The sequence below is a fragment of the Schistocerca cancellata genome, chromosome 1 (genome assembly GCF_023864275.1).
Source record: "Schistocerca cancellata isolate TAMUIC-IGC-003103 chromosome 1, iqSchCanc2.1, whole genome shotgun sequence".
NCBI lineage: Eukaryota > Metazoa > Arthropoda > Insecta > Orthoptera > Acrididae > Schistocerca > Schistocerca cancellata.
In genome coordinates this window covers 154,675,634-154,689,176 of record NC_064626.1, presented here as the reverse complement: position 1 = coordinate 154,689,176, position 13,543 = coordinate 154,675,634, and the positions used below count along the sequence as shown (strand labels likewise).

The following is a 13,543-nucleotide window of genomic DNA, read 5'->3' as shown; positions in this document are numbered from 1 at the left end:
ATGATACTGGTCTTAACTGACAGTAATATACTTCCCTACAGCCTCCACCCACCAGTTTCCACCACCTCTGTCCTCTCGTCTCCTAATTCATGTGCCCTCACCATCATTGTGTGTCACTCTTTGCCAATGCACCCTTCAGTCTTTTCCCCTTCTCTGCCTATCTCCTATCTCGCTCACCCGCTCTGCTCCCCCCCCCCCCCCCTTTCCCATCAGTATTTTGAAGCTGTGCCTGGCTGCTTTATCCTGCCACCTAGTCCCTGAATGCTCTGCAAGGCCGTGCTGACTCCTCTCTCCCCACCCATACCCTGCTATCCCTCCTCTTTTCCTGCCCCACTCCCAATTGCTGCTTCTGCTCAATGTAATACAATTGCGTTCTAGTCGGAGCAGCCAGAGACAGGTGTTTGTGTGTGTGTGTGTGTGTGTGTGTGTGTGTGTGTGTGTTTTTTCTGTCCTTTCTGAAGAAGACTTTGGCCAAAACCTGAATGTGTAACTGTTTTTTCACTGTGGCATCTGCAACTCAATATGCCATTTTTATTGTTGAATTGAATTGAATTGAATTTTATTTGATCTTGTAAGATTACATTGTGTACAGTAAATGTACATGTAATATAGGACATGTCAAAGTGTTAACATTCTTTATCACTTATTTTTCTACACCTTTAGCTTACTTTTTTACATCACTGATAATGAATAACAATATATGCAAATTTAATGGCATAAGTATTCTGCAACACTGTAAAACTCTTTTTCAATGAGATAGTCTTTAAGTTTCTTTGGAAAGTCATTGTGAAGTACACTATCTTGCTTGTTTTTGGGCAGACTTCTTAGTAGTCTGATACCAGAGTACTGGGGTCCTTTTTCTGTTAGTAGCAATGTAAGAAGTAATGCACTATTAATTTAAAGAAAACTTCAAGCTTTTCTGAAATGCAAGACACTGGCTCTGATGATAAAAGATTGTGATGATCAAACACAAAAAATGGGGGTAGGATGGGGTAGTTACTGATAATCATGTATTTACCGAGGGATTCCTAAGTAGATGTCATTTTGGTGAAACAAGGAGAACATAGTTGTAAACAGCAGATGTATAAACGGTAGTTGCGTCAACAAATCTGTATATTCTTCCATAAAATAAAATTAGTTAATGTCTACGTAATGAAAAGAGTCACTCTCTCAACAGGAAATTCTTCAGTGGAGGAATAAAATACTAATAGCTGGTAGTGCAATTACAGCAATTACCCGCTATAAAAGAAGAAGCAGAAAACTTTCATAATGTGACTGGCATGCTTGGTATGAATAAGAATGGAGTATTACAGTGTGCATTGTAACATATAAATAATTTAATCGAGTCAGTGAGTTATGTCATATATAAATGAAAATGGTGTTATAATAAGGGGGAAGCAGTTATAATTTAACATCCTGTCTGTGTCCAGAGTGGCCTGACATGGATGTGACCACCCCCCCCCCCCCCCCCCAAACAAATCCTCACAGTCAAAAAAGTGCTTCAAATTTACATTCATTCTGTACTTTATAGATTTAGAAGGTACAGCACAAACCTGATACCTTCATATTGTTTCCTGTAGAAGCATTGTGAATTAAGACTTTGACAGCAGCTTGAACATTTTCCTTCACAGCTTGGTCGAACAGCAGTTCATTGTTTAAAATTCGCAAGAGATTTCCAACTGCTCTCACAGCACTTGAGCGAACCTGAAAATTACTGAGTTATTAAAACTTTCATTTAAAATAAATAAATCTAAATCATTTAAAGCAATTTAGCCATCACACCTTTTCATTGTCCCTCGATGCCTTAATAGCAGATTCCAAAATTTTTGTAAACAAAGACTTGGGTATTTCTTCAGCTTCATCATCATCTCTGAAATTAAAGGGACATCCTTAAACAGTATCAGCAAAATGACATTTTCTACAAAACTGCAGTCATTGGACAAGATCACTGGCTAACATTGTATGTAACTAAATATAAATTAACACAGGATTTGGTTCTAACAGATGCCTGAAACTAAAACCTCAACAAATTTCTGAATGTTCCATGTTATTTCAATTAACTGTCACAATTTCATATCACACTCACACATTAACAATCAGTGCATCACTGACGTTGCTTAATGACCACGATGCTTTCATTCTTGTTCCAACATGGCTGTCACTCAATGCTTTAATTACAGCCTCGGCAGTATCTATCACAAACTGAATATCCTGAAAAAGAGAAAGTGAACAAAAATATAAATAAAACATTTGTGGAAGAAATCAGAATTCTTGTCATGTTAGTAGCAAAATCTATTGGTTCGCACAGGTAATATTTAATTAAAAATTTACAAACAAAAAGCATGGAAAGTAAGTCTGTAGCAATAAGTAGGTACAGAAAATTTTGTCTAAGTAATAAAACAATAAATAATACAAAATTTGTCATTATTTTCTATTCCCGTATAAAAATGTTGTAAACCTGAGGGCTGCACTTTACAAATATTGGTAACTGATAGTGAATGCTGAAACTGGGTTTGACTTCTTTCTCTACTCTGAACATTGCATGCAGTCTTTAAATACAGTAACAGTTGATTTAGTACATGAGGAACTATGGCTCTCGGTATGATGTCAAACAAATCACATTTCAATAACAATTTTAGTTTCAGATGTGACATTTCCTGATATTTTTGCAGAATGTATCATACAAAAAAAGGGGGTGTTTTTTAAAGTTCTTTAACACGGAGCATCAATTAAAACTATGTATTTTCCTAGAACATAAATATAAATATGACAAACCTTAGTTGAAAATTAAGTTTACCTCATTGTTGCGTGAAAATGAATTTCTGCAGATTGGACCAGTAATGTTTTGAAAAATATGAAAGGATGAAGAATTGAGCAGAAGTGAAGAAAACAGTGAAACACACTGCATTACAGCTTCAAATTAGGCAACCAATTCTTATGTCCACAGATCCATGTATTACGTCAGTGTTTTCGACTCTAGGTTTCTGCATCAACCACGTGATGATAATGAACTCACTTAATGCTGACACCGCAAATAGTCCATCATGTATACTTAGAATGGCATGTTTGTAAGATATTCTGACAACTTACAAATCCTTTCATAATTTAGTGGAAAAGCAACTTCCCTCGGCAATAGTCTGTCTGGACATTGTCAAATGTCTTGTGCTATGCTGACGTCAGTTTGTATTCCATGTTCAAATTTAAATTTTCGGTGGTTGTTTCCACATTATAGTGAACTACTGATGGATTGGTGGCAAAGTCTCAGAAAAGAACTCTGGAGTTATGACAGTGCTCACTTTTGAAAAACTTTCTACAGCAGTGTTTCACCACACATACCATATGGATTCTCCCTCCTGACACCAGTTTCTCAGAATTCCACAGGTGGCAAATCACTTTACAACATATGTTTCATTTTCACCACCCACCTGGCTTAAATTTAATTTCTGTGGTCTCAGCATTTCTTTTCAGTAACTATTCCTTTTCTTCCCTCCATTTTATTTTTATGAATTTTTATTTTCCGACTTGTTTATTTTTCCCCACTCCCTATCACCTGCTTATCATGTATAAAGCACTTAGCTTTACGCTCTTATTGACTACTGATGAGGTTTTTTCAGTACTTTCTGTCTTGTTTATTATTCTATCTTCCACCTTTTAAGTTCTCAGGTTTACAAATCTCATCTGTTGCAGGCTACCACAACCAGTCTTTCCTTCTCTTACCATCCATTAAGTCTCCCCTGACCCAGGGTTCTCGGTGACTTTTCCGTAACTCTCACCATATCCTAAAATTCGTCAAGTCCTTTTCCTTCATTCCTCCTCCTCTCCCTTCAACCCTTTTACCAGAAAAAAGAGCCACTGGCCCTGAAAGCATGCAGATTTGCATTTCTTTTGTGTGTGTTTTTTCTTGCAGCCACTTACATTTTCAGATATTTATTATTTTTGTTGATATATTTCTACAGTGTACAGTTGTGAAATTATTTTTTTCTTTAATTGGGTAGATTTAATGGATTCAGTATAAATAACTTTCTTTTAAATGTAAATAAATGTGATCTGTGATGTTAATAAATATAATGTAATTTATAGGTATACTTTAATTTTCAATAACAGGAACATAGGGTACCTCAAAAACAAGCTATCAGAACCTAAACTGAAACTGGGCATAAAATAAAATGAGTTTTTCTTGTCTCTAGCTATAAGGTGTGTGTCGAAAAGTGTGTGACAAGGGAGTGCCACTTAGTCCAGTAAACCGAAGAAAGTATGAAAAACTGTTGGACAAAAAGGTTACTGCTACCATTTTGGGGACACTAAATTAATCTTGTTTGTGGATTTTATGGAACACTGACACACTGTGAAGCCTACCAAGGCACAGTAAAAATATTGAGAAGACCAATTCAGAACAAGCAACAGCCTCTTGACTGTTGCTGTTTCATGTTTTCCGTGACACTGCACCCCAACACTTCAGCCAGCAAACACAATAATTGTTGCATCAGTTCAACATCTGCCTTACAGCCCAGAAATAGATACAAGTAATTTCAGCTCTACCCACACATGAAAAAAAGGCATGGCTCCAAGTGAAGTCAAAGATGCTGTCACAAGTTGTCTGCAATGTCAAATGGCAGAATTTAATGGGAAGAGAATCTGTCAACTCATTTAGAGATACAATTAATACTTAAATTTTAATGATGCTTATTAAGAGAAGTAATACATAGGTTCAGTTTCAAAATTATTCCAATAAATTTGTTTTAAATAACTTTTCAGACAGTCCTTTATTAGGGTACAGAATTAGGGTAAATTTAATACAGGAATTTTCCTCACAAACATTTGAGGCGTGTACAACTAATTTTAGAATCATTTTGACAATGAATAAATAAACTGTTATTTATAAGTGGATCATATCCTATCTGTGTTCAAATATTTGTTGTTTTATTTTTATTACTTGTTTGAACTACCCCTTGACCAGCATACAGCAGGTGGCATTTGACAGCAGAAATACCTACGTAACAGCACGTGCTGCATGGATCTACGAATGCTATCTATTGGGCCAAGGAGAACCTCCGAATACTACATCCCTACATAGTTCAATGATGATGCAAATTAACAGTGCTGTTGAAGAAACGAATGAGCAACACTTTCATAAAACTTTTAGTTTGGAAAGAGCTTAGCAACTGCTCAAATAAGATGTTTGAGCACAAACACAAAGTTCAATATTAAGAAAGAAAAGAAAGTATTTTAATCAATGTATGATGGAAAAATAAGAAATTGTTAAATAACTACAGCTATGCATTTTAGTACTGAAATTTTTGAAAAGCAAAACTCCAGTAATCACAGAAATAAATTAAAACAAATAGTCCAATTTTAATGCATGTAACACAGTTTTGTTTCTGAAAATCAAAAAAGGAGAAATGACTTATTGAAAATTAAATGCTAATCATTTTAATTGTGACTCCAATCCCAGCTGAGTTTCACATTTCAATTTGCAGAACAACATACAAGGTGTGATCAAAAAATGACAGGAATTTCTTAATTTATACATCCAATATTCAAAACTTTTTTTTTAATCTTGTTGGTACACATGTTCCTGATGTATATTTGAATTTTGAGCTGCTTAGAATGTTTAGTTCATTGTTGATAACCGAAAATGACGTGTGTTTCTGAGTGCTTAGCGAGTTTTTACTTTCAAAAAAGATGGTGTTATAACGTCAAGTTTAACACATATATTTCAGAACGACACAACACACATAAGTCACAGAGTAAGTTGACAAGCAAGACATGTGTACACGTTAGCATTCGAATGAGCATCGTCCCAGTCTAGCAGCCACTGCTCAGCTGGCCGCTTAGGTGGCGCAGCTGCTGCATGGCTGGCAGACAGCGCCGCATGTAGAGGACGTGCGAAATTACACGGCGGCGCTTTGAATGATCGGCGAGTCACAACACTTTTTCCCCCTTTGAAATTGTTGCACTGGTTCTGATGGAGGTGGCCTGTAGATTGCTAACGTCCATAGGCATTGTGTGACTGGCCATTAAGTCTCGAGGAGGCAGCTTCCCGTATGGACGGAAGTGTCCCCGATGATAACGGGTCGAGATGACAGGAGACGTAGGGGTTGAATCTGCTTGGGCCCTGTGCACCAATCTGCCCATTGCGGCAAGTCCAGTTGATATAACAGGAGACATGGGCGATGTGTCGGCGTCCGTTGGAGGAGGAGGCGAGTAGATTGGCTCTGACAGAGGATGGTCATCTGGTTCCCGCATGGGCACGTCTCCTGGTGGCGACCGTTCTTGTGCTGGCACCGCGATGACGGTGAGAGGGCTGCGTTGTGAGTATTGAGAGATGCCAAGATCCCGAGCATCAGATAGAGCCGAAGGTGGTGTAGCGGCATTCGGAACAGGTGTTGCCGGCACACGAGGCCGAAGCTGGTCCGAATGACGCACTGCAACACCCGTGTCCGTCTGGATTTCATTCAGGCGTCGGCCACGGTGTCGTAAGATGCGGCCTGGACTCCATTTTGGCCGCCTGCCATATCCCCGTACCCAAACGAGGTCATCGGCGGTGAACCAGCCACGTGAAGGCACCCGCGGCCGTGAGGTGGAAGGCCGCAGAAGATGAAGTAGCGTGCGGAGCTGTCAGCCATGTAAGAGCTCATCTGGACTGTGGTCGCCTTTGGGGGTGAAACGGTAAGATGCCAGAAACTGGAGAAGCACATCATCCGCAGCAGAAGAAGTCAGAAGTTTCCGCATCTGAGCCTTAAATGTGCGGACCAGTCGTTCAGCCTCATCATTTGATTGTGGATGGAACGGCAGGGCCATGACATGCATAACGCCGTGACGAGCACAAAAATCCGCAAATTCAGCAGCAGGCAGCGACTATGTGTGCTATTTCAGAGTCGATGGCAGGCCAGTACACACGATGGCGCGCTAGAGATTTTGTGCGAGACACACCCCAGTGCCCTTGGTGAAGGAGGCGCAAGACCGAAGCACGCAAAGATGCAGATACCACAACACGCGGCGAAGCATTGTCAGTGGAAAGGAGGATAACACCATCCCTAGTCGTGAGGTGGTAGCGCAAAGCATAGTAGTTCCGCAACGGATCAGAAGTCTTAGCGGACGGGTGATCTGACCAACCCTTCTGAATACAGCGTAAAACCCGGGAGAGGGTAGGGTCAGAACCCGTAGCAGCCGCCAGCCTGCCCCAGTGATGGGGAACCCGTCCACAACCTGCTGCTCGGCAACATCCAGGTGGAAACACAAAAGTTCGTCCCTATCGAATGCCAGATCAAGACCCATGGGAAGGCGAGACAGAGCATCAGCATTTGCATGTTGAGCCGTTGGCCGGAAATGAATCTCATAATTGAAACGAGACAAGTCAAGAGCCCAACGCTGGTGGCGGTGTGCAGCCTTGTCGGGAAGTGACGTTGATGGATGAAACAAGGAAACAAGTGGTTTGTGATCCGCAACAAGATGAAATTTGGATCCACAGAGAAAAACACCAAACTTATGAAGAGCATAAATAATGGCCAAAGCTTCTTTTTCAATTTGAGAATACTTTTGTTGGGCATCCGTGAGCATTTTTGGAGGCATAAGCAATGGGTTGTTCAGAACTGTCAGAAAAACGGTGTGCAAGGACTGCACCGACCCCGTATTGAGAGGCATCCATGGCAAGAACAAGATGTTGGCCAGGTCGATAAGTAGCCAGGCACGGGGCCTGTTTCAGCATAGTCTTCAATTTCTGGAAAGCCGCATCGCATGACGCGGAGCGGTGAAAAGGCATGTTTTTATACAACAGGCGGTGCAACAGCTGAGCCACCGAAGCCGCAGACGGTAAAAACTTGTGATAGTATGCTATTTTCCCCAAGAAGGCCTGCAGTTCCTTAACAGATGTAGGGCGAGGAAGGGCATTGATCGCAGTGACAGTTTGCTGAAGCGGACGAATACCATCCCGAGAGTTGAAAGCCCAAGTACGTGATAGATGCCTGAAAAAAATTGTGATTTCTGAAGATTACACTTACGACCGGCAGTCTGTAAGACATGAAAAAGTGTGCGGAAATTTTGAAGATGTTCTTCAGTGGTGGAGCCAGTGACAACAATGTCGTCCATGTAATTGATACACCCAGGGACAGGGAGCAATAACTGTTCCAAGAATCGCTGAAAGAGAGCAGGGGTGTTAGCAACCCCGAATGGCAAGCGTTGGTATTGATAGAGGCCGAAAGGAGTGTTAAGGACCAGAAACTGCCGGGAAGCAGCGTCGAGAGGAAGTTGATGATAAGCTTCTGACAGGGCAATTTTAGGAAAATTCTGGCCTCCAGCAAGTTTAGTGAACAGTTCTTCAGGACGGGGCATATGGTAAGTGTCGATGAGGCATTGAGCAGTTACAGTGGCTTTGAAATCGCCACAGAGATGAATATCACCATTTGGCTTAGCAACGACAACAACAGGAGAGGACCACTCACTGGAGGTGACAGGAAGCAAGACCCCTGAAGTAGTGAGACGATCCAACTCCCGCTTTACCCGATCACGAAGGGCCACAGGAATGGGCCGAGCCCGAAAAAACTTAGGCTGAGCAGTGGGTTGGAGTGTGATATGAGCTTCAAAGCCATTTGCACGGCCTAACCCAGGAGAAAAAAGGGACGAAAATGTCGTCGACAAGGAATCCAATTGGGCATAAGGAATAGCATCAGAGACGAAACACGAAAGGCATCGAAACCAAAAAGATTCTCTGCGTTACTCTGGTCGACCACAAATATGGGAAAAGTGCGAACAATGGATTTGTAAGATACCTCAGCATTAAACTGTCCCAAGAGAGAAATCTTCTGTTTATTGTACGTCCGTAATTGCCGAGTGACAGGTGACAGGAGTGGAGAACCCAACTGAAGATACGTCTGAGAATTAATTATAGTGGCACCAGAACCGGTATCAACCTGCATGCGAACATCTCGACCAAGGATTTGGACAGTGAGGAATAACTTCCCTGAAAGGGAAGAAGTGCAATTGACAGACAACACAGAATCAGAATCAGCGTCATGTTCATGAAAGTCATGTATGCGGTCGGATTTGCAAACGGAAGACACATGACCCTTCTTTTTGCAATTGTGACACACAGCCCAACGTTGGGGACAATCCTCGCGTGAATGTTTCGTAAAACACCGCGGACATGAAGGAAGTTGCCAGGGGTTTTGCTGCAGTTTCTTAGTGGGTTGTTTACAGTTAGGCTGAGGCTGCGCGTGGGAGTGCACTGAGGCCATGTCGTCAACAGCGCACAGAGGTTGTAATTCCCCGACATCACCCCACGCCTCTATTTGTGCCCCAGCGGCACGAGAAATTTCAAAAGACTGCACAATGGAGAGAACTTCATCTAGAGTCGGATTTGCCAACTGAAGGGCACGTTGCCGAACTTCTTTGTAGGGCGCCGACCGGATAATAGCATCCAATACCATGGAATCGGCATAGGATTCTTTGTGAACGTCAGTAACAAATTGATACTTTCGACTGAGGCCGTGAAGTTCAGCAGCCCAAGTGCGATAGGATTGATGTGGCTGTTTTTGACAATGATAAAAGGCACACATGTGTTTGCTTTTGAAAATAGACAGACAGAAGTGAGCACATTTCAGCAAAGGACAAAGACACAGGATCCTTCAAAGGAGCCAATTGCGACAACAACCAATACATTTGAGGTGAAATCCAGGAAAGGAACAGAGACTTACATGGTTGTTCGTCCGTGACACGAAATGCCAAGAAGTGCTGTCGAAGACGTTTTTCATAATCAGACCAGCCTTCCGCCGTTTCGTCGTGAGGAGGAAAAGGAGGTATAGCCAACGACAAAAAACGCCCTGCATTTGACGCCGCGACGAAATCGCGAATCACCGCTGTTAGAAGCATTTGCTGTTCAAGGAGAGTTTGCAATAGTTGCTCGACAGTAGCCATGGAAACCTGTGGGTCAGCGGTGAAAAGGAAAAATCCCATCCTCGTCGCCAATTGTTATAATGTCAAGTTTAACACATATATTTCAGAACAACACAATACATATAAGTCGCAGAGTAAGTTGACAAGCAAGACATGTGTACATGTTAGCATTCGAATGAGCACCGAGTCCCAGTCTAGCGGCCGCTGCTCGGCTGGCCGCTTAGGTGGCGCAGCTGCTGCATGGCTGGCAGACAGGGCCGCACATAGAGGACGCGTGTAATTGCGCGGCAACGCTTTGAATGATCGGCGAGTCACAACAGATGGATCAAAGATTTTTTATTAAATTTTGTTTGAAAAATGGAATAAAGTGCAGTACCACATTCAAAATGTTGACTGTGGCTCTTAGTGAATCAGCTATGAATAAGACAAGAAGTGGTATACCACCAATGAGTGGTATAAATGTTTCAAGGAGAGTCGAGAAGATGCTAAAGATGATGACTGCCCTGAATGTCCTAGCACATGAATTACTGATGTCAGTGTGGAAGAAGTAAAGAAAATGGTTCTGGAAGATCACCAAACCATATCTGAGAGGTTGCTGATGATGTTGGAATATCCTTTGGTTTTTGTCAAGCAATTTTTTGGATGTTTTGAGCATGAAATGTGTAGCAGCAAAGTTTATCCTGAAACTGTTGAATTTCAAACAAAAATGGCATTGCATAGACACCATTCAGGAATAAATTAATGAAGTTGACAACGGTCAATAACTCCTGAAGAAGGTTATAACTGGTGATGAAACATGGCCAGTCGACCCTATAGAAACTGCCTCAAGAGCCTAGAAACAAAAAAAATTTGGAAAGCTCAATCACATGTGTAGGTTCTTCTCTCTGTTTTCTCTGATTACAATGAGATAGTGTCTCATGAGTTCCTGCCCGATGGTCATACAGTCAACAAGGAATATTATCTGGATGTTATGGACCAACTGCATTAAGCAATCCGAAGAAAATGACCAGAATTGTGGTAAAACCACTCTTAGAAACTGAATCATGATAATGCTCCCTCTCACACCTCAATGCTTGCTCAGGACTCTTTAACAAAAAACAAACCCATTATGTTTCCTCAGCCAATATATTCACTAGACATGGCACATAGCGACTTCTTTCCATCCCCAAGGCTGACGGGAACCACAAAAACCATAACAAATAGTGAGTTCCAGACATGCTTACAAGATTGGAAAAAAAAAGTGCTGGCACTAGCGTATTGTTTCCGAGGGGGATTACTTTGAAAGGGACAATGCTGATCTTGATGAATAAATAAAGATACCTTAAGAAAAACAAAACTGCCATTACTTTTCAATCATAGCTCTTCTTCGTGATCGAGGGAATGTACTTAGTAACAAATTAAAATACTATTTGTTCATATTTTCTTCGACCCTATCAGAGATGGGTTCATCAAACCAATGCTATTAGCAAGACTGCCATAACACAGATTAGGAAATAGAGGAAATTTGCATCAACCTGCTAGTGGGTTGTCATGGGGAGCAGGAGGAGAGAGGAGCAGGGTATGCAAACATCATTTATGCTGGCAATCTAGACACTTGGAGCAATAACAAATATAAATTCAGCCTGCAGAGGTAACAAATGCTTAATACTTAGTGTCACTGAAGTATCATGACACTGAACTACTAAGCGACAGACAACATTTCACAACTGAAAATAATATGGATATGAAAAAAGCAAAACAGAAACTTGTTTTGGGTAGATGCCAAACTTGATCAGTTTGATGGCAGATGACACAGTGATCTACAAAAGAGGATGTATAGTCATTCTAAGACTTCTTTAAATGTTTGTATACTTCAAAGGCTGGATCAAAAACACAGATATTTGATAATGAATGTAATGACAGGTGTATAAAGACATTTGAGATGTAAAATAAAGGAATTGGGCTGGAAATGATCATGTTGCAGTAGTAGCAGTTTTAAATACAAAAGGAACTTACCAAATTGTTTAGAGAATATCTGTAGCAGAAACAATTCTCTTGAAACTCAAACAACGCTGTGATTGTTACACTTCACAAGAAAGGCGACATAAAGATCAAATTGCCTCCTCTCTTGTAATGCACAATATGTTCACAAAAATTATAATCAGCTGCACAGGAAAAAAAACCACACTATTCTCATCGAGTAAAGGGACAAGCTGACTTTAGAATGGATGCAGCACAATGGCCATTTGTGAGTGCTGAAAGAAATTACAGAACAGAGTATGCCACACTGTATGGATTTCACAAATTTTGAAAATGCCTTTGACTTAGTGGTGCGCAAACAGAGGTCAAGAAATGAGGTCTTGGTTCAACCTACATTAGTACAATCAAAAATATATATGTCAATGCTACAGTTTCCATGAGGCCTCATAAGGAAAGTGAAGAAATTCATAACTGAAGGAGGATTCAAGTAAGGAGATCATCCATCTTAAAAACTATCCTCTACAGCCCGAGAAAAATACTGTTTACATCCGCTGCACACAAAATTCAACAGTGAGCATAACAATTTAATAGATCAGCTTTGAAAGTAGACCTGAAAATCAAGTAAATGAGATTTAAGACATGTATAATAAATAAATCAAAAAGAAAGCTGAACAAATAGACAATGAAGTCACAGAATCAGTAGGTGAGTTCCTGTATAAACAGCAGTTGTATACCATGTCTGGGTACACAGCAAAAGAAATAAATAAAAGAGTAAAGTTTTCTCGAGTTTTTATATTTAACTAAGAAAGGTGGGTTAAGTTCATTTTATTATGTTTTTCTTCAATGACTCTAAAATCATCTTCACTAGACTTAACTTTAAAGGAAGATAGAAACAACTGGTCTTATTCTGCAATGAGTGCATTCATCTGACTGACAAAGCATTATCTTTCCTTTGAGGTAATGTAATAAAATACATCTCTGACATCCCTTAAAAGGGAAGACAATCCTTACAAGAGTTATATAACCCCCTTATCTTGTCCAAAATTATGCCAACATTGTTGGGAAAAAGAAAGAAAAATTTGCCGACATGTACAGCAAAGTTGAGGGAACATACCTTTGATCAATTTCTGTATACAACTTTCTGCTGTCTACAACTATTGTGGACCATAGTTTTCGACAGGGATGTATCCAGACTAAGGTACTTTGCTTTTTTTTATCACTGTTCATGCCATCAAAATGTAAATATATAAGTTAACAATAATTGCTGTTCTTGACCTTTTTAAGTGGGGAGAACATATGGATGGGGGCAACAGGGAAAGGCGAGGGGGAGGGGGGCATGTTACAACATAACATGCAGCTGATCAATATGTTTCAATCAATAAATTATAATTTTATACCTGGATCAGATTAACAATGTGATAAGACAGCGAAGCACTGCTGAGTGAGGAAGTGGGTGATGCCTGTTCAATGGTGCATGTGCACACAGTATGATTTTAACAGCAACAGCTGTGCATTTCCATTCTATCTTCCCTCCCTGTCAATATCCAATACTGAGTTCACTTTGCTGGATAGTAATATCTCTTGCTTGATAAACACACTTCTTTGTATAAAATGGTACTACCTTCCTTCATTTGTATTTGTATAGCTCAATAAAAGCCACAGAATATGCACACTCTCACACAATAATTAGTGT

At 40.5% G+C, this 13,543-nt stretch overlaps 1 protein-coding gene across 4 annotated transcripts in view; it reads right to left on the bottom strand.

Annotated features, from left to right (window-relative positions):
* The window catches only part of LOC126167365 (HEAT repeat-containing protein 6), a 78,575-nt gene that overhangs the window by 22,797 nt on the left and 42,235 nt on the right, over window positions 1–13,543 (bottom strand). For 3 of the 4 annotated variants that reach the window (XM_049920471.1, XM_049920470.1, XM_049920473.1), the window contains 3 exons: window positions 2,087–2,211; window positions 1,783–1,870; window positions 1,561–1,704 (listed from right to left, as the gene is read on the bottom strand). In XM_049920471.1, coding sequence (XP_049776428.1) covers window positions 1,561–1,704; window positions 1,783–1,870; window positions 2,087–2,211 — 357 coding nt within the window. Of the gene's footprint in view, window positions 1–1,553; window positions 1,705–1,782; window positions 1,871–2,086; window positions 2,212–13,543 lie in introns of all 4 variants that reach the window. The other variant, XM_049920474.1, reaches the window with a different exon arrangement.